Genomic DNA, 21,150 nt, shown 5'->3' on the forward strand with positions numbered 1-21,150 from the left:
GGAGGTGGGGAGGGACCTGGCTGGCTTCGGGAGCGGGGCTGGGGGTGCCCCAGAGCCAGGCGCGGTGCCCCCTGCCCAGCCTCCGGAGCGGGGGTAGGGAGGGACCAGGTCAGGCACACGCTAAAATAAGTTACTGAGCAAAAATAAGTTGAGTAGTCATTTCACTGCTCGCAGTGTGCCCGGGGTTTTAATACGCATTTACTCTGACACCCCTCCCTTTCCAGCTATGAAACGATTTGTGAGGTTGCCAAATACTCCTCACCTGTTAATTTTCATATCCTTTTTTTTTTTTTTTTTTCCCCTAAATTTGGTTGCCGCACCTTTGTGTCCAGGCCAGAGCCAGCTGTGCCAAATGTTGATTTGGAGAAATCTCAGGCAGCCGAGTTGTGAATACTTGAAAATTGGAACTAGAAACTGCTGACACACTGACTTACTGAAATGGATTTTGTTCTTCATTTTATTCTTTCGCTCTTCATCTGCAATGGTCTTATGACCACTCTTATTGTTTTGTTTCATTAACAAGTGGTGTCAGAAGTCTTGAGTCATACAAGGTCAGCTATAGCACGTTGTGCTTCAGGAGTCTTCCTCTGCACGTTATTCTGAAATACTTAATTTTTAGCCCTTGACTCAGCAGAGTCCCATCCTATGGGTTTTCTCTGGGATGGAGTATTTATGGTTAATATTCTTAACAGTGTATTTCAAAGTTACAGTGGGAGCTGTGGTGCTTACAGATACTTGTGCGTAGTTAAACCCTTTTTGATCCCTCTCGGCAAACTCAGTTGTGGAATTTCTGTAAAGATTCCTACAAGGATTCCTGTGTTCCCGACTAGCACAGAACTTGAGCGGTTACATCTGCCAGACATCTGAGGCTCCAGGATGTGAGGGTAGCAATGGTTTTTAGTACAGCAGTTAATTGTAACGACATCGGCAACAACAAAACCAGCCTTTTTCAAGCTGGAGTTTTGCCCAGTCCTGTTCTTGGGGCACTGGGTACACCCTGCTGACCACACCACCATGGCTGCAGATGAAGCCTTAGGTGGGTCCGTCGTTGCGGGGGACTAAGGCTTCCCACCCTGGGGAAGGAGGATGGATGAGTCAGAGCAGGAGGGGGTGCAGTAAGAGGAAGTCCCCTCTGCTCAGTCCACAGCTGGAGTGTATTTGTTGAGCTGGGTACAGCATGCTCTTCCATCTCGCTGGGGACTTCAAGGTTTCTCTTGGGGCGTTGTAGCCAAGGTCCTCGGAAGCAATAGGTCTCTGGCCAGAGATTTTTAAAAAGGAGGGAAAAAAAAAAAAAAAAGAGGAAGGTGTGGTGGTTGGTTCAGCCTGGACTGTCCTGGGCTTCCAGCTCCACTTGAATTGCAGTCTCCAGATTCACTTCAGAATCGTAAGGCCTAGAAATGGAACTTCAGAAGCAAAAAGGAAAGCTGAGTGTACAGCATAGTCTCGGGGTTTGATGAGCTGGAGCCCTCAGCAAGTATTTCATTTCTTGGGTCTCAAACTAGTACCGGGGCTCTCAGGGACTCTGAAATACCAAAGTTTCTCAGTGAATAGGAGACCAGGTGCTGATAGTGGTGGAAGGGTGATTGTAGGGATGCATTTCTTGCCAGTTTTATCACCTTTTCAATGCAATGCTAAAGAGCTTGTGTAGGGAGGTGTTGGTTGCTGTCTTGAAGTGCGGAGGTGTGGTCACCCTTTCTTTCCTCCACCTCCCAACTGGACTCGCACATGTCCTTTTGGAATGTGGTGCTTTTCTTTTTTCTTTTTTGACCCCTTTACTAGAGATGGTGTTTGGGAGGAAGGTGGGAGGGAGGGCTGCTAGTGTTGCTGGCCTGGTAGCTGATGGAGATGGTAGGAGTTAGCCCTAGTTTACTGTATGGATTCTGAACTTCAACAAATCTTTCAGCAAAGGCAGCGGATCCCTGTGTCTTGAAGCATCCTGGGAATTAATTTTTTTCCTCTGTGACCTGGAAATAGTAGCTGATGAAATAGCTCTCCAGCTTGCCGGTGATCTTCAGTACAGCATATTTTCCTTACATAGTATCTGTATATACCTTTGCTTTGTTTTACAATCTGTATGTCACCCTGTTGTAGGCAGGAGTCTGTAGCTGCTTGTAGTTTCTGCTTAACCCTTCTTGGCGTGGTTTCCAGCAAATAAACATATGCTTTTGTACATCAGAGACTAGACATTTTGCTATTTCAAAATGTCTGCTTGAGGAAACTGGATATGTTTGGGGCTGATTACAGCTTTCTACAATCAGAAGTTTAACATTTCACATTCTAATTCTTGCCTTTTTGTTGGTTTTGGCTTTCTTCTAGGCTATGGAGAGCTAAATGGTAACGCAGGAGAAAGAGAAGCGTCATTAAAGGGCCTATGCTCTGATGAAACCACCACCCCAGGATCCAGGGTACCCAATGGCAGCCAGCAGCTCGTAGACACTAATGTGACCCCAAAGCAGACTGTGAAGGCCAGTGCTTTGGGGAAAGCTGGAATCAAAACCAAGAACTTCATTCAGAAAAATAGCATGGACAAAAAGAATGAGAAGTCCTACGAAAATAAACTTAGAGAAAGCCAGTCCTCAGACAAGCCAGAGGGAGTGTCTATTCCAAACGGTGTAGTAACCAATAATTCTAGCTATATCACGAATGGCTACGTAGGCAGAGGGGCCGATAACGATGGTAGCGGCTCCGAGAGTGGATATACTACGCTTAAGAAACGGAAAGGCAGGCGCAACAGTGCCAAGGGTTGTGAGAACCTGAATCTAGTACAGGACAAAATAATGCAACAGGAGGTCAGTGCACCTACCTTAAAACAGGAACTTGAGAGTTTCAAGCCTGATTATAGTGAACAAAAGGGGAACCGAATTGAAAATACTAAGCCTGTTTGGAAATACGAGGCTGGGGCTGGTGGAGCAGGCCGGGGGAAGCCTGGGCTTGGGGATGTACAGCGAAAAAACTCTGATGCCAAACCTGGGATTAGCAGCAAGAAGTTTGATGACCGGCCCAAAGGGAAGCACGCATCATCGGCTACATCTAAAGAGGACTCATGGACCTTGTTTAAACCACCCCCGGTTTTTCCAGTGGACAATAGCAGTGCTAAAATTGTTCCCAAAATAAGTTATGCAAGTAAAGTTAAAGAAAACCTCAACAAAGCAGCTCAAACCCCATCCACATCGTCTTCGTCATCTTCGTCATCTGCTGGGGAAACTCAGGCCCAAACATCAAGTCGGCTGTCCCAGGTCCCCATGTCTGCTATGAAATCTGTTACTTCTGCTAGCTTCTCAAACGGGCCAATTCTAGCAGGGACTGATGGAAGTGTGTATTCTCCAGGGTCCCAGCCACTGCTCTCGACTGCTGCTAGTACTGTACCATCAACCTCCTCTGAGTCAGTACCCCAGGACATGAGTACAACTTCAACAGCTCTCGAACAAAAGAAATCTAGCCTTTTTATCTACCCTTCAAATATGCAAACTGTCCTTCTGGGTACAGCGCAGCAAGTCGATTTCCCATCGCAGACAAATCAGCAGAACCTGGGAGATATCTTCCAGAATCAGTGGGGCTTGTCTTTCATAAACGAGCCCAGCGCTGGACCTGAAACTGTGGTGGGGAAATCTGCGGATAATCAGTTAATGGAAGTGACATTTCAAGGGGAATATCCTGCCACTTTGGTTTCACAGTGTGCTGAAATCATTCCCTCAGGAACTGAACAACCTGTGTTTCCTAAGGCTTATGAGCTGGATAAACGGACTAGCCCTCAAATTCTTAGTGCTATTCTTAAGCCTGGGACTGCTGTTGAGGGTGGTGTCTTAGCTTTGGAGTCGCATCACACAGGTGACCTACAAAAGGCAGACACCGGTAGCCAAGGTGCTTTAGTGTTTCTTTCAAAAGACTATGAAATAGAGAATCCTCTGGCCTCTCCTACGAACAATTTGCTAGCCTCCGCCAAAGAACAGAGGTACCAGAGAGGCCTAGAAAGGAAAGATAGCTGGGGTTCTTTTGACCTGAGGGCTGCTGTTATATATCACACTAAAGGTAATGGCTTAACTTGCTGCCTAAGGGCATTCTCTTCTCTTTTTTAAATTTTTTTTTAAGTGCAGTATTTTAACATTATGTATTCCTTACAGCAATTATGATTGTTGTAAAAATGAGCTTTTTGCTTGCATATCTCTAATGGCAATAAGGGTTTGGGAAAATTGTTCAAACCGTGGTTTAATTAATGTTAAGAGGTATTTGTTTCCCTAGTCCTGCGGAGGTGTGTGAGTGATGTTGATGGGGATGATAGTTAGCTAGTGTGTTTTACATTTTAATTCCTATGGAATAAGTAGGTCCTCCTAAGCTGGAAGGAGTTAAAATGTGTAGGTTCACCTGCTCTGTTCCAGCTTTAGCAGGTGATACTCTCGTCACCGAAAAGGCTTCATAGTCTGTACTCACACCTCCACCACCAAAGTGTTGCAGCTTCTCCCCTGGGCAGATCAGGCAATGAAATCATGGCTTTGAATGAAGAAAAAAAAATATTCCTGTGACTTTTCATGGTGTGATTTGATTTATTTTTTTAAGCAAACCACATACACACTTTTTTCCCCCTGCCCTTCTTGAGTATTATGGCAACAGCAAGACAAATCTTTACTTATCAGCTCTTCTCTGAGCTGCAGATTGAATTCTCCTGTTGTCTTTGTAGGCCAAATCTTTCAGATGATTTTACTGCTTTCATGGAGTCCTTTGTGGTCCAGCTCCTTTTTTTCCTGGGGTGGGTTGGGTTTTTTTTTTGAGACTGAAATGACTCAAACATGATACAGACGCTTTAAAGTGGGAACGAAGAGAAGGAAGCCTGTGGGATGGCTTGCTTTCTGCTTTAGCCTCAGCCCCAGAAGCTCTGAGGTCTTGTGGCAGTTCTTGGCTTTTGGTCCTGGCTCGGTGTTAACAGGAGCCTGATTGCGTGTTCCCTTTGGCACGGTGTTACTTGTGTTACACAGAGGCAGTTCCTTTTTGATTTGTCCCTCCCTCCACTCCCCTACTTTGAAGAGAAAAAGGTGATCATCCGTTTGTTACTGTTCCACATGCATGTGTAGATTATGTCTTGCAAAGTATTTGGTTGGCATTGTCGAATTTGCTATTTTTGCAGAGTTCTTAAATTACTTGTTCACAAACTCTCTGTATAGCATACAGAAACTTAGATGCCATCCTTCAGTAATAGCAAGTCCAGTCATTTAAAAATAACAACTCCGGATATTTCTTCCAGGTCATCTCACTCTCACGATGTTAACATATTAAGCTCTAGTATTCTTGAGAACAGCGTACGTCAATTTATTTTATCTGGGTCCTCTATCCTCTACTCAGTCTATTCCAGTATTAAAGCAGGCTTTTTGTTCTCGTTTTTTGTGTCTGCCTGCAGCCTAAATCCCAGTTTTCCATCAGAAAATGGGGGTACTAGAAGGCGTGGTATGGTGTAGAAGGGAAGTCCTAGGCAATCCTTAAGTCTGCAAATTTTCCCAACACTTAAGTTTGTCTCTTTGTGGTTTTGTCAGCCTGAACTTTCTTGTAGAAAAGCAATTCTGTACAGCTGCAGCAAGGCCCATCAGCTCTCCTTTTCTCACTAGCTGTGTGAAAGGCAGACCCCAGTATAACAATTGTAACAACAGGAAAATAAAGAACACTCCCTTCCCCTGTCCTCTTAAAGAGGTGTTAACTTCGAAGTCTGGCTGCGTTTAGTTCTTCTAAACACAATAGTTAGTTACATTCAATGGCAAGAATGGACACCTAAAGCACTCCTTAAAAAAAGATTGTTTTCTGCTCTTTCCCTGCTTCTGCATATGAATGCTTTCTCTGAGCATCCAAATCAAGCACCCCTGTGATGCCCTGGGGAAACGGTTCCTGCCCCGCTGCTCCTCTGCCAGTTTTATTTTTTAAACTGTATCTGTGCCAACTTCAAGGTGTTACTTAGGGGTAAAAGATGATGGATGTTTCTAATCAGTGTTGTCATTAATGCAGTGATGGGGTGCTCCAAGGCAGCTTGAGCTTGTCTTTCCGCTACTTAGTCTTCAGATGCTGTTGCTGGTTTACAAAGCAGGAGATCAATCCAGGTCTTAGTATGTCTTCTGTGATGATGGTGGGTGTTGCATTTCTTAGTGTGTTCAAGTGCATCGGGGTGAGTTGGGTTTAGGGGTATTGGGAGGGACGGCGCCTTCCTCTGTGTGTCCTTTCTTGATGGCCATGACCCTGCAGCCAGAGCCCTGCGGGTGAGCTCCTGTGGCACAGCGTGCTGCAAAATGGCTACAAAATGGAGCTGCCAGGGTGTGTTTGCAGGACAGCAGCGCAGTGGTTAATTCCCACACTATTCTCTCAGTTTATCTTGGGCTGTTTTCCTGAGGTCCTCCTCCTAGCCAACCAGTTTCTCTGCAATAGGAAAGGAAAGATTTCACTAGCTTATTTTTCACCAGCTGCCTTCCCCTCCTTCCTGCTTGGGAGAGCCTGCGGGTTTGCCTGGGCTGGTGTTAGGGTGTCCCGGGCAGTTGGATCCTCAGATTGTTTGGTTTTGATTTCGAGAGAAAGGTGAACTTCTCCCTCTTCTGATCGATCTGTTTGCTTTTGAGCAAAGTCTCCATAGTTTGATCCTCAAATCTGTCCTGCCTCTGGGGTTATGGACACAAAGAGACGATTGGGCAAGGACAGGGGTGAGCGTGGAGCACTGGTGGGGTCCTGGTGTGGTCCCTACCCTGAGCTCCTCCATTGTGCAAGGATGAAGCTCTGGGTGTTGCAGTGAGGAAAGGGCACTAGTGTGAGAGTGCTTTGACCTGTTTGTTGTAAGCTCACACCCTTTTTCGCACTGTTAGTGCCTGTATCTGTGATCAGGTTATGTGATTCCTCATCCTGGACTCTAAATAGACTATGGGAAAGCCTCCAGCTTGCTCAGGAGCTTTGTTCCAGCAAACCAGGCTTTCCTGCGTGTGATTTGTCCAGAGACTGCAAGGGGCATTATAGACTGTAATTGCTTCACAGCTTCCCTGGGAAAGGATGGATGGAGGAGGTAAGGCACAGGGCGGGCCAGCTCTGCTACAGTAATCCCGTTTAAACCACTGCAGCACTGTGTGTGCTGGTGAGGGTGTGCTGGGCCGTGGGGCTGGGTGGCTGCAGAGCAGAAGCAAGGTCCTGGTGGTGAAAGCTGTGCTCATTTGTGTGTGCTCACGTTGCTTTTTCCTCAGAAGTCAGGGCACTGGGAGCATGCTGGCAAGGCTGACGATGCGCCCTCCTGTTCTCTTGGATGCTTTTCGTGTTGCTTTCCTTTGTGCCCCTGCTCTGTGCCTTGCTTTTTGCCTTATTTTTTTTATTTTTAAAGGGCAAAAGAGACTCCCTCGATCATCTGATCCACTTGACTGTAAAACACGATCCTTCAACGTGGCTGCCTTCATTGACAGCATGTGCCACTCGGTGTTTGTGTCCGTGCCTTGAAACACTCGCAGGTGACATACCTGATTTAGCAAGGTAGATCTGATTTTAGTTGAGCACCGGTGGGGACTACTGTCTGGTTGGAGACAGGGACAGTAGCTTAGTATGGGAGACTGGAAGGATCAGGAAGGAGTAATGCTCTCGCTTAGGGACATTGTCTCTAACTAGGTTAGAACTGAACCTCTGCCTCAGTTTGGCTTTGCCAAAATCCTCATCTTTTTGAGGTAAAACTGGTCCTCGCTGGTTTTTTTGGTCCTTCAAAAGAGAAGTCTAGGTGTATCTCAGGTTTACTTCTATTGAAATAAATATCTTACTGCTTTAGTGCTCCTTTTAAAGACAGCTGGATTAAATGTTTCATATCAGAATAATTGTCAATGCTTTGCAGAATTTTGTTATGTTTGGACAGCTACAATCTTCCAGGCCAGGCTGTCTGTCACTAACACCAGGCTCTGTACGGCAAGATTTGTGGTGGGAAGCTCAGTAGTTTGCTTGTCCTTAGCTAAAAAGCAAATAGTTGAGGTCGCCAACTGCACAGTAGCAAAGTCCACATAGGTGGAGGAGAAGTAACTGCAGTGTTTCCCTCTTCTGCCTTGCCCCTGAGTTTCTGCCTGTGCTGCTGCTTTGTTCCTTCTCAGCATCTCGGTCGCACCAGCATCTCTGCTTGCGTGAAGCAGAAGAACAGCATGGAAAATAGAGCAAGACAGCATGGGCCAGCCAGGAGTGGCTTTTGCTGGAATGGTGAACTGGGTCACAAGAAATAGCAGAGCTGTGAATTCAGCAATTTTCATCGTTCACCTCAGGAGAGGAGGGGGAAAAAAAAAAAAAAAGGCGCCTTGGTTTCCCATCCCCCTCAGTGGGAAGGGGTTAGATCTTAGTCTGTTGCTTATGGTTTTGTGGGTCCTGAGCTGTGGGGTAAAAGCTGATTTAATTCTCCTTCAACTGCTTTTTCCAGTTGTCAGGATGAGTACAGTGTATTCTGTACAGCAATGAGTCTCCTCAGCATTGAATTTTTAGCCTTTGCTTTGTTTCAGGGGCAATCCCTGTTGTGCCCTGCAGATAGAAACAGAAAAGTCAGAGGATGATGGTCCCCGTTTTTTTTTTTTTGGTTTTTTTTTTAGCACTTCATTGTAGGGACAATTGTCAGTTTAGATGTTAGATTTAAAAGAACAAAGACCTAGTACTGTGGCATTGTGCGGACACTTCTCTTTGCAGGGGCAGCCTCTCTTAGCAAGGAAAATGCATGTAAAAGTGGCTGTCTTAACCTTGGAGGGGAAAGAAGTCTTTCTGTGATAACTTATGTACCAGTCCTGCTGTAAAGTTTATTGACCTATGAGGAATCTCAGTGCAATTCACCAGTGTGTGCCTTAGCCTGTTCCTGACATCAAAGCCTTTCTCCACTGACCCTTTGTTTCGGTGATGGTCCTCAGAATAAGTGATAGTGGTTCCTCTCCCTGGCTGGAACTCGATGTGGCTGGGGCTGTCTGCCCTGGGCAGGTCCTTCACTAACCATGAGCCAGAGGGCTATGTAAAGTGCTGAAGGAAAACCTTTTTTTCCCCCTAGTTTTGTCTTGCAGTTAGCCCAAGACTTTTTTTTTTTCCCCCCCCTCTGTGAAGTTGTTTCAGTTGGTAAATGTGCTTAACCTGTGCTATCCCATATCCATGTGCTGCTGGCCAGGTAGAGGGGAGGACCTTGCTCTTGCTCTTCTGATGGTAGATGATATTCAGTAACAGTGGATATTGCAGCCAGTTTGCCGATTATCTTTGGGTTTGTAGCTTTGGCTGAGCAACTGCCAGCCAATGTGTCCAGGTGTTTGGGATTTACAGGACGCTTTACACCACCCTCTCTCCTACCTCTTTCAGAAGGAGAAGGAAGATTGAATTCTGAAAAGGTTGGAGAGTTTGGGTGTGGGTTTGGTTGGGTTTTTTTTTCTTAAACAGAATTTTAACAAATTACGAGGGTTTTGGTGTGTTTTTGACAGTATCTTACTATCTTATTGTCAGGCACATCTTGAAACAGGCAATTCACATTCTTTTGGTGTCCAGTGAGGTTGGGATCAAATGGAACTGCAAAAGAAAGCATGGTCTTTTGCATGGAGATACAGTAGCGGGCAGGGATTCAGCCTCTGCCTTGTACTTGATGCTCAAACGTTGCTCTGATGTGGAGGAGCCAACAACTTGAGAGTAGTTTTCTGTCCCCTGCCTTTGGGGAAAGCTGTTAGAATAGGTGATGTTCTTTAGCTGTTAGGAAATGATGCATCTAACTTCACTGAATGGAAAACTAGCTCTGCTGGAGGTAATTTTAGTAGCTGGTTCATTTTACTTCTGGGGAATCTGCATCTGGCAGATGAGGGATGTAGTCCCTTGTTAGATTGCTTCTATCCCTGGAGGTGTTAGAGGCTGGTTACTATTCCCAAAGCACTTAGGGTTCCCCCGATAAAAGTGCGTAGTATTGCTGTTATTATTGTGACGCAAAAATAACAGAGCTCATAAAATTTTGTCAGGGCCTTCCTTACAAAAGACTTAATTGTGCAGAGAGGACTGGCAATATTTATTTGCGTGCAATTTCCTGTCCCAGGGAGCTTGAGATTGTAGTGGACAAAGGACAGATGAAGGCTTGGAGAAGGGATGCGAACATGCAAGCGATTGATCGAGGTGACACTTGGCACACATCGTGCTGAGGCCATGAGTTTTGTGGGGTTTTTTCTTCCTCCTTTCCCATGCCTGTTAGTTTACTTATTGCCTTGTTTTGTGCTTTACTGCACATAACTGTGTGGTTTAGTAATCCATGGCCATTCTCTGTTCCTAGCCCCTACCAAGGTCCTGTCACCCTCCTTTCTGGCAGAAGGCAGACTTGAAAGATTGTTCTTACAGGTTATGTTCCTGCTTACTAAATGCTCTTTTTCTATAATTTTGTCTCTTAAACATGGGCGCAGGGTACAGTTAGTGTCTTTATAAATGTTCTAGCTTTCAAAATTCCAACCTGGTAGTGGCTAAATGCAGTTATTTTGAATAGGTCTCTAAAAGATGTGATTTAGTTAGGGGGATATTTTAAAGGGAAGAGCCTTCTGTTTTTTAATATGAATGAAAAGAGCATTTGCTGTTATTTCTTGTGTAAACAAAAGCGTGTGTTCTTTCAGTGAGAATTGGGGAGGGTTTCTTTGTCTTCAGCCCACAAGTGTGTTGTAGAAGTAAACTGGAGAAAGAACTGCAAGCCAAGCAGGGAGCCGGGCGTCTCGAGCATTACACCTTGTTCTCGGGTGATATGTTGGCGGCAGTTCTGCGGTGATGTTAGCAGAGTAATCTTTGCATGGTGTGCTTCAGCAGATGCATGCTGTGAACCATGAGAAACTCGCTTTGTCCAGAGGTTCTGATTTCACACACGCTAAGCGTCAACTCATAAAAATAATCTCTCCAGGCTACTTGTTGAGGCTGTAATGTGTGAAGCAGCGTCGGAGTCAGACTAAACCCTGAATCGTGTTTTGTAGGAGCAGAGAATGGCAGTGACATTTCTGATGCTCAGTTTGGCCGTCTGACCCTTAAGACCATGTTACAGCCATCTCTCTGCCTTTTATTGCCGGATCATTCACGTCAAACTCGTGCAGTCCTGGGGGCTGGGTTGGGGCTGTGCTGCTGGGCTGGATGGGGTTGGCTGTGTCTGGAAGCCTTGGCACAACTGCAGTGGTGTCGTGTCACTCTTGGGAAATTAAAGCATGTTTGAAGTTGTCTCTAATGGCAGCATCAATCTGCATAGTAACGATGGTCTTCTTGTTTTGCCTCCACAGAAATGGAATCGGTTTGGAATTTGCAGAAGCAAGGTAAGGGTGTTGGAAAGAATAAATAAACCAGTTTGTTCTGTTCTGCTCTGTTTGTTGGGATGGGTGATGGGAGTGGATTGTCTTGGAGTGTCTGGAGATATCAGAGTTTAATTCTTCAGTGCCTGCTGTTTGTAGTCTGGGTTTATCTGTGTTTTAGATTGCTAGAAGTCAGGACAGTAAGCTTTACCATAAGGGTGGGGTGTTCTGAGAGAAACAGAGTCTTTAAAGAGCAATAACACCAGAGTCAAATTAGATTTAACGAGTCTTCCCTATGTGTATACAGAATTGCTTTCTATTTCTGGGTGCTGGGTGTCACACCCGAGAACAAGTTTTAAATTCTGGTGTATCCCCACTGTTCACCCGTGAAGATATTCAGTGTCAGCTTGTGGGAAGAGCGGTCCGTGGAGACACGTGTGCTGCTGCCCAGCGGTGTGACGTGGGGAGCTGGAGTCAGCCAGGGCTCCCCAGGGCACTTGCAGGAGGTGGTGTCACTGGAAAAGTTTGTTAACGGCTGAGTAGTACCTTGAGATCAATTGTGAATGTCTTCAGGCACAGGTCCTGAAAGTAGCTTGTCAAAAACTTTGGATTTTGCTTTCTTTCCAGATCCCAAAAGGATAATCACTTACGATGAAGCCATGGATCGCCCGGATCAATGAAGGTAGCAAGACGAGACTGCCTGTTATAACCTTTCTGCAGCATTTGTGCTGTTCGTGGGGGACAAAAGGCTTTTATGCTCCTTCTAAATCTTCAGTGCAGCAGAGGAACCATAACTAGAATCCCAGGATAATATATTCAAATATATATATAGTTATTTAAAAATGGCAACTGAAAGTAATTAGACTTCTTAAGGAATCTGAAAATTTATTTCAACGAGACTACACACGTGATTATTTAATCTCTGGTACTGAATAGATTTTTTTTTTCTTTTTTTTTTTTTTGTTTTCTTTTTGTTTAAAGAGTGAATGCAAGTGATTTAACAAATACAGACTCAATTTACAAGCCCGGTTCTAAAGTTCCTGCTGTCGTCTACATGGGCAACAGCAACCCACTGGAGAGGCATTTCCACTTGACAAGGTTTCTGTTTCTTGTTCTGTGACTGTAGTGACACACTAATCACAGGGAAATCAGGATGATTCACCATCCTTCATCTCCCCTTTCCCTTCGACCTCCCCTATTTGGTTTCTGTTTGTTGGGTTGGGTTTTTTTTTTCTGTTTTGTTTTCCATTGAATGCTGGAGAAACACCTTGAAGCTTGCAGAGTTTCTTTTTTCCAGAGAATTCTAATCCGCATGTTTTGCCAGGAGTAAAGCAGCAATCCTATGCTGGGGATATTGTCTTAAAGCATCATCCTTCTGTGGGAAAGATGGTAATACTGCAGTTCTAGGATGCATGGTGAAGTCACACAGTTGACCTGGCTCCGGTTACACGTTGGACTATTGCAACTGCAAGAGTTATTTCATTTTAAAAGACAACATGCAAAAATAAGCAATCTGTTTAGGCATTTAATATGGGGGAAAAAAACAACAACAAAAAACGCAACAACAAAAAAAACCACTGTTCCCACAGTTTAATGCCATTGTATTACTGGGAGGAAAAAAAAAAAAAAGTATCTTCTGCTTTCATCTGTAGGTGCTTCATATTTGCTCTGTCTGTCTCCTAACACTAAATGTGCTGGATTTTTTTCCCATTTTCATTGGAAAACTGAAGAGGAATTGAGTTCTGCTAACTTTCACCCTTCTTGAATTATTTTTTCTCTTACAAAAAAATAAAAAATCAAAAGAAAAAAAAAAGAAAAAAAAGGAAAGAAAAAAAAAAAAAGGAAATTTGAATCCTTTTCAATTTGTCCATAGAATGGCAATGGCTGGGCTTCCCGCACCTGCCCCTTGGAAATGCTTTTTTTTATATTTTAATGCAGTCTGTGTATTTCCGGGCTCTGCTTCTAATTATCTCTTTAAAAAATATATTTTATTACAAAAATGGAGGACTTAGGAATGAAAATAATAATTTAAAAATTAAAAAAAAAAAAAATCCCAAGGAAAGAAAAGCTTCCTAGCAGTGGTAGAGAAGGCTGAGCAGACTGCAGGCCCCAGCTGTGTAACCTGCTCTGTCCCATTGCAGCTTGTGTAGCGCATCCAAATCATCTTGGGGTTGGGTAGTTTTTCTGGGTTTTTTTATAAGGTGGAAAGTTCACAGGGTCCAGTGCAAAAAGCAAGCAGTGAATGAAGCAAAAAATGGGTTTTGTGACCCGCCCTGGCTCCACACGTACCACATGCTCATCGTGGGTGTTTGTGGCCAAATACTGACTCGTGTATGTCGGGGTATCGAGGTCAGCAGCAGTTGGAGTCTCTTAAAATTAGACTGGACTCTATGGGGCATTACAGGAAGCAGATAAGCCCAAAACTTTTGCCTACCCTTTGTGCTTAGATTTATCCACATTTTTTCTTTTCTTTTTTTTTTTGTTAACTAGGAGTATGTAGCATGCGTTTTTTTTAATTGTTTTTATTCTTTTAATAAGATTGTTTCTGAATGAGACGCTTCAATTCATGGCGGGACAATGAAACTTGATTCTGTACCTTTTGTAAGATTGCTAGCTTTCTGCCACACTTAGTTTTAAAAGTTTGACTATGGATTGCCTACTCCATTTTATGTATAAAATACTATATAGTATGATACTGTAGTGTAATACTATATAGTAATCATGTATTGTATCAGTCCAGGTTCAGAAATGTGTGGTTGGCCAGTCGCAAATAGTTCTGTTTCACCTATAAACTGTACCACCTTTACAGGTGTGTGTAACTTTCAGATGTATAACATGTTTACAGATGTGCCCCACAACACCTAGTCCTCCGACGTTCCTATTTTTAATTCTGTTGAGTCTCCCAACTGCTTGCCAAAAGTCAGAATCGCCTCTGGCTCCGCTGCGGAAGAGCTGGAGCATTCCTGAGCTTTAAAGTGTTGAACAAACTGTATGATGGGACTGGGAAAATTAAGGTGGAAGAAATGTCTTTTGGTTTTTTTTTTTTTTTAATTGTTTTCAACAAGTTGAATGCTAATAGCAAAGTTTCCAGTTTGTTTTACTGGCTTTAAGGCTCTGCTGTGTATTTGTTTGCCTTGTGTAGTCACTTGTCGCCTTAAGGGCTGGGTTCCATTTTAAAAAAAAAAAAATCAACCACAAAAACCCACAAACCAAACCCTGTTTTGCTTACCTGGGGTCTGTGCTGTACCGGTACCCCCTGCCCCCCGATCTGCTCTCGGGGCTGGCGCGATGCAGAAGCTGAACAGCAATAACCCGTGCTGAATCTGCCACTGCGCCGTTAGAAAGATCCGAGTCTTGCTGAATATTTGAGGATGCTCATCTTGGCCTAGTCCAGTCTCTCTTCTAAATAGCAAAAGAAGTGCTGAAAGAAACATGGTTCCAAGTGCTGGGTTGGGTTGGTTTTTTCCCCTGCTGTTTGTCCCTGCTGCTTTGCCTTGCTGCGCAGGGCCCCTTACCCCTGGGACCCATCCAGAAACACCCTCTGCAGCTTCTCTGCTGTATTTCTGACCATCCTCTCTTCAACTGTCCATCTGTCTCCATGAGCTCCACGGTGTGTGCTCAACGCTAAGCAGTTAGGAAATCCTCTCTCTGAGCTCCTGTAGCTCCGGCTTGCCGGCGCAGGCAGTATTTCTGGGATAGACTATTGCCTAGAGCCAGGCAGGACCATGGAAGAAACTTCCTCGTGCTGTTGTGTAACTTGCCCTGTCACTGTCTGCAGTCCTCCTGAAGTCCTCACACAATTCTTTACTGAGCACTTATTAAAAATATCTTAAGATTTAATCTGTTTTCTGATTATTTTTGTGTAAACTTATAAAAAAAAAAAAAAAAAGAAAAACCCTGAAATACAGCTGTGACTAATTTAGCACATTTAAATAATGCTAAGGTGTTACTGATAAGTCTCATGTTTTGTTTTTATTTGACTCAGAGTATTAGTACTGTAGCATAAACCAAATACAGCCCGGGAGGGGGTGCAGCAGCCTGCTCTCCTGGGCCCACAGCCGAGGGTGTCTGTGCGTAGGGGTGGGGGGGGCGAGGAGCTGGCGCTGCGTGTGCGAGCATCTTACTTGTGTAAGGAGAGCGAGTGTGTATTTATTTGTGCCATTGTTTTCATTACACTGAGTAAAGTACGTTTTAAAACAAAAACCCTTATGTATGTGTAGTGTCGGAAAGTGGCACTAGGGGTGAGATCATGACCTATTTTTTTATTAGCTATGAAATATTCAGGTTAAGGATTCTCTCTCGTTTCTGTTCCTGCCGTGGGTCCGATGAGTCCCTTTCCTCCAGTTCCCTTGCCAGGCTGTCTTATTTATTGGAGTAAGGATTCCTGCAGGGGTGGGGGCTGTCTCCTTTCTCCTCTGGTCTCTCCCCACAGCTCCTCCTCTGCTGGCGGGTCCTGTCCTGTGTTTCTCGTACGGGGTCTCGTGTAACGGAGGCTGGGGTGCGTTCTGCCGCCCAGATCCAGCACGGGATCTGCTTTCTTTGGTGGATCAGGGAGCGTTTCCTCGGCTCCCAAGAGATTATTTAAAAGCTGCTCTGTGCTTCTGTCTCTAGCGATGGTGGTTTGGGGACCTTCAGCCTCTCTGCTCCCTCCTACTCCATGGGTCTGGTGGATTGGCAGTGTGATGGCTTTCAAGGTTTGGTTGGAGTTTGGTTTTGGTTTAAGATCATCCGTGAAACCTGTTTTTGTTGTTAGAAATCTCTCGTCTCTTTGACAATGTGGATTGCTCCAGAGCATGGATTCTGTTGCTAACCCACTTCAAACCATCACCCTTTCTGAACTGTAAATCCCGCTGTTTGCCTTTCGTAGCTGCTGTGAACTTCTTTGATATGTGGGAGAAACAACCCAATTCTCATTAGGTTGCGGGTATGTCAGCTATTCGGCAGCTGGGAGCGGGTGACAGGGTGAACAGGCTAGCTAAATCGAAAGGAAAATCGCTTCCTGCTAGGCAAAAAAAGAGATGGAAGTTGTTCTCTCAGTTGCATGTATAATTAGTGCTTTTCACCTTCAAGAGAGTGTTACCATAGCACGATAACATCCTTTCCAGAAGTGGTCAGTGGGTGACCTCAGGGACATCCGGGAGCGATGGCATTCACAGACGTGTTTCAGAACTGCTGGTAGTTTTCCTGTGCGTTCAGTTTTTGCTTTTGATTCAGCATTTTCAGTAAATTGCTATGGTGTCCAAAGCTTTCAAGAGTCTTGTCCCTAGAAGATTTTTCTGTGCGTACGTCCATAGTGATTTGTTTTCCTTACAGAGGCTGTTTACAAGGGAAGATGGTTGAGGTTAGGAGGGAAGAGAACAAGGCTACGCCTAATTTAAAGCTGCTACATGTTTTCACACCGGTGCGCAAGGCAGGAGGAGGGCTGGGGCTGGAGGAGCACTAGCGTGGTAGAGTGGCCAGAGGAATTCTAGCTCTGGCCACCACGAGGGCGTTTTTTCCATGCAAAAAAAGCCCTGGCACAAGCTTTTCAGAAGCAGGAACCGTGGCTGGTGTGAAGGAGCAGAAGATCTCGGTCTGCGTTGCCGGACGCGCTGCCTTCCAGAGATTATAGAGCTTTAGACATTTGCACAATACGTGTTACACCACAGGGTAAGGCTGGCTTCCGTGTATCCTGCTCGAGATCCTCAAAAGTGGCATTGCTCAGCGGCTCAACGCCGAAGCCGTGGATGTCTGGGGAGGTACAGGGGAGCTCCACGGTGGCCTTGTGTTGGTGGCTTGAGACACTTGGGGACACGCTGCTGGGGCTGTCGGGCTGCTCTCTGTCCTGGGACAGGAGCAAAAGTCATGCCTGTGCTTTCACTAGGGAATGCTGAGCTGTATTTATCTTGACTGTTAATCAGAAAGCTTCATATAACGTGTCCAGAGCTCTAAAGCCATTTTGTAAGATAGCAGTATCCCTTTTCTACAGCCTTATTAATCAGTAGAGTATCTTTAAAAAGAAGAAAACAAAAAAAACAAAAAAGTTCATTTCTTTCTGTGGTATGAAACTTGTGTACTGCAAACATATGAACGTTTAGCAAAAACACAACTTACAGTTTTCTTAAAAAACAAAAAAACACACAAAAAAAAATACCTGTCTGCTTTCCATACAGTCTTTCCTCAGGTGCTAAATAAGGGTTCCAAAAATGGATACTGCTTTAGGAGTTTCTGCTTTATTCTTAAAATACGTATTTTTTTGCTTAGGTGTTGTAAAGATATTTTAACAAGAATGGTTTTTTTAATGTAAATAAGATTGTGTCTTTAATTTTTGTTTTATCTCCTTTTTGTCTATATTGAATAGTCTAATTTTCATTTTATCCTTTTGAGAAGGACCCTCTTATGACCTTCCTTGAAGACATTTCATTAAGTGTTGCTGCATTTAAGGACGAATCTACAACTGTTCATTGTCTTGGATTAATGCTGCTGCTGCTATAAGTAACCCTGAAAATCAAGAATGTGTTTTTTTTTTTTTTTTTTTTTTTAATTACATGACCATATAGTTCCTCTGCGGATAGCTGAACCCTCCTGTAACACAGCCACTAACTCTGCGGGTAGCATAGGAACTGGGGGAGCTGGGGTGTAGGAGACTGGTGTACCTGATTTTGGTGCTGACCTACGGGAATTTCTATGCAAACGCAAGCAAAGGAGAACTCTTAACTTGAGAGAACACTGTGCATTTTTTTTTTTTTTCCCTCTCCTTCTTTTTCTCAAGCTGCTATTGGAAGGGTAGTGCAAATCCCTGAGGTTTTCAGCTTCTCCTTCCTCGATGGCTGGTGGTGCGGGAAAGATGCCTGGGTAATTTGTAAAGGTAGAAAAATCTCAAATCAACTATTGTCTTGTCTCCGGTTTTAATATTTTTGTTTTCTATTTGAATCTATTTATGGAAGGAAATCTCTCATCTCTGCAGAAAGACCTTTTTCATGCTTTATCTCAATGTGAAGTTAACCAGCAGTATTACAGATTGCATGGCCTCCTTCCTGCCCGCACCCCTGGTGTTGTGGAGTCACGGGCTCCTTCTCCAGCTGCCCTCGGGTGCTGAGCAGCAGCCAGTGCCCAGAGTCAGAAGCTTTTTTCCAAGGAAAAAGCGAGGCCAGGCCATCTACCCAGCCCAAACCTGATGGCTGAGGCGTGAAAGTCCACAGCTTAGGGAGCAGTGAGGTGCTGCCTCGGGGCACGGGCCAGTCTAGAACCTGTTCATGGGTCACACCTGGGCCACCATGGGGGGATGCGTGCTGTGAAGGAGGAGTTTACTGGAGGGGAAAAAAGGGAATTTACTTGACTATTTATAGATCCTTTAGGAAAATAAAGTACCTCTAAAGTGAGGGAAGAGTAAGGAAGGTCTGAAGTAATGTAGGCAAAACGCTTGGGGATTACAACTGCCTGGAAAATAGTATATAAATACCCTAGGCCAGAACTTTCAGCCTGTTTGATTAGTTTATTCAGCATCAATTTTTTTTTTTTTTTTTTTTTTTTATTTTTTTTTTTTTTTTTTTTTTTTTTTGTTGGCCAGCGTTTGCTCTTCTACACACATCCGTGTGTGTGTGTACATCTGACTAAATGTGCCTTGCGTGTGTGCTTAGTCTTTCTGAAGAGAGTTTGTAGTGCTGTGTGAGCTGCCGGGCTGTGGCGTGGGACGGCCGGGCTCCCGGCGGGCAGCACGATGGCCGGGCCCCATCTACAGTCGAGGGTTCGGTACTGTCCCATCGATGTGAGACTTGGACTCGAGCCTGCGTAGTGGCTGTCTTACAGTCTGGGGACAGCATCCTGTGGGGTGGCACCTTTCCTTTCCTAACACGAGCCGTTTTCTGTGACTTTGGCGGGGAGAAAAAGAGAAGCTGCTTTGCTGTTCTGCGGACAAAATTAAGCATGTGCCAGCAAAGCCAAAACAAGTGAGGGTCTGGAACCGGCTTTGCTCTGGAGTTAGGGCTCTCTGTGGCACCAGGGATCCCATTGCCCAGGGGATTTATTCCCTTCCAGGTTGTGGTTCTTGTTACTGTGGGGTTTTTTCAGTTTTTTTGTAAAGGAGAAGTAAACACGCCTTGCTTAAAGTTAACAAAATAGAAATGCTTGTTTGCAGTCAGTGACTCAGAATACGAAGCTGTGCAATTCTTGTTTCTTCATCTCTCTCCCAACTCACTTGCCCCAATGTGTGATTTCTGTCCGAGTCTTTCTGTACTTCTGCCACTGTAAATGTGAAAGCTTGCTTGCATTATTTTTTAGAAATGCATTTTGCACACTCGGGTTTCGCTGAAGCTCCGTGAAGAGGTTAGTTTGAAGCAGATGAATAAAGCTATGCACATGTTTTGAAAGTTTAATTTGTGTCTCATTACCAGAAGTGACTTATCTGCCCTCTTTTGCATTCCTGTGCTGTCATTGCCTGCATTATCTTCACCATCTTGGAGGGTATGAAGTAAGGTGACAGTTCTTTGCTGACAGCTGTAGCAGAAAACTGGCGCTTCTTGATTTTTTTAGTAGCCTATCTCTCTCCTTTGCTTTCTCTGTATCTCTCTGTATAGCTATATAAATATATATATTATTTTTTTATTTTAAAGAGCCTACTTTAGTAATTGAATTGGAGGGAGCGGGGTGTGCTGGCTTGTGTTTCAGATACACTTCGTACTGCTGGATGAACGAGTGCCGTTTTTTTTCCTCTGATGGTACCCACCGGCGTCCAGCCGGGCCTGTGGGTGCCCATGGGGTCGGGGCGCGTGTGTCTGGGCCCCCGGCGAAGCAGCTTTGAGGAGGGGATGGAGCACAGCCTGCTGCGTTGCAGGCTGGTGGCGTGAGCAAACCTGAGGCTTCTAATGACAAAATTAACCGATGAGAAACCCTACCGTCGTGTATTCCCACTGTGGGGCGGGATGGACAGGCGTCCTCGTTGGCCCCGCTGCGGGGCCGTAATCCACGGCCCACCGGGGCGAAGGGTGGGCTCCCGCCACCCTCCGAGGTGAGAGCTTTATTTTGGTTCTGTTTTCGGGAGTTGGGTGCGTTGGGTTGCAGGTACCACCTTCGGAAACTTGTTGCTTAGCCCAGAGCCTTTGTGCAGGAGAGTCAGGATTTTGTGACGGGAGAAGGACCCTGAGCTTTCTCCTCATGTTCCCTTCACCATGGCAGAAATTTGTACTAACTTGACAGCTTTTTTTCATACAGAACAGGGCTGCTTTTCTATCTACCATCACACGTGTACTTACACACCTTCAGCGGCTCGCGAGCCTCTGGAGGTCCTCTACTTGTTTACTGGGGGGACGAATGCCCCTCTCTCCCCCCTCCCCTGAATATTTCAGTGTTAAGGGCGGTGCAAAACACAACCGCGCGCTTTGACTGCGAGCTGGGGCGGGAGAGGCCCCTCCGGGTGGGAGCCATCGCCTCTCCTGCCCCTCCACCCCGTCGATAAGTTCTCATTTCGTTCGGTTTCCTGGTGTGTATTAAAATCGCTGCGAGGGGTTGTGCTCTACCTGCTCAGGAGCTGAATTACCTCTGACCTGCGGAGAGGGGCAGCCCCTCTTTGTTGTCGATGTTGTAGTGTGCGACCACACGGATCGGTAAAGGTAGTCTTTGTTTTCTTTTCTTCTCCCCTCCCTGGTATTTCTGATTAGGTTAATGCACTCTGTGTGCCCAGCTGGAAATGTAGGCGTTTTCCCGGTCGTGAGAGGGTGGCTAGAAGAGTTAGTGTAATACCTGCTGTAGCTGTGTCTGGCGCAGCCCCTTGCGCTGGTATGGGTGATGTCACGGACTGTAAGGATAGGTAATGTCCATGAGCTGTAATGGCATGATGTATCTTTACCAATGATGTCATACTTCACACTAAATGTTTAAAAAAAAAAAAAAAAAAGTTACCTGAAATTTTGTTTATTCTGCACCAACAGGTCTTCAAAATTTA

General features: G+C 45.0%; 1 protein-coding gene across 3 annotated transcripts in view; it reads left to right on the top strand.

Annotated features, from left to right (window-relative positions):
- The window catches only part of NUFIP2 (nuclear FMR1 interacting protein 2), a 36,419-nt gene extending 20,171 nt beyond the window's left edge, over positions 1-16,248 (top strand). For all 3 annotated transcript variants that reach the window (XM_026861408.1, XM_026861407.1, XM_026861409.1), the window contains 3 exons: positions 2,317-4,029; positions 11,223-11,255; positions 11,859-16,248. In XM_026861408.1, the coding sequence (XP_026717209.1) occupies positions 2,317-4,029; positions 11,223-11,255; positions 11,859-11,911 (1,799 nt within the window). In that variant the 3' untranslated portion in view covers positions 11,912-16,248. The remainder of the gene's footprint in view (positions 1-2,316; positions 4,030-11,222; positions 11,256-11,858) is intronic.
- The last annotated feature ends 4,902 nt before the right edge of the window (positions 16,249-21,150 follow it).

This window comes from Athene cunicularia (assembly GCF_003259725.1).
Source record: "Athene cunicularia isolate RWA chromosome 19 unlocalized genomic scaffold, athCun1 chr19_part1, whole genome shotgun sequence".
In the NCBI taxonomy this organism is placed as follows: domain Eukaryota; kingdom Metazoa; phylum Chordata; class Aves; order Strigiformes; family Strigidae; genus Athene; species Athene cunicularia.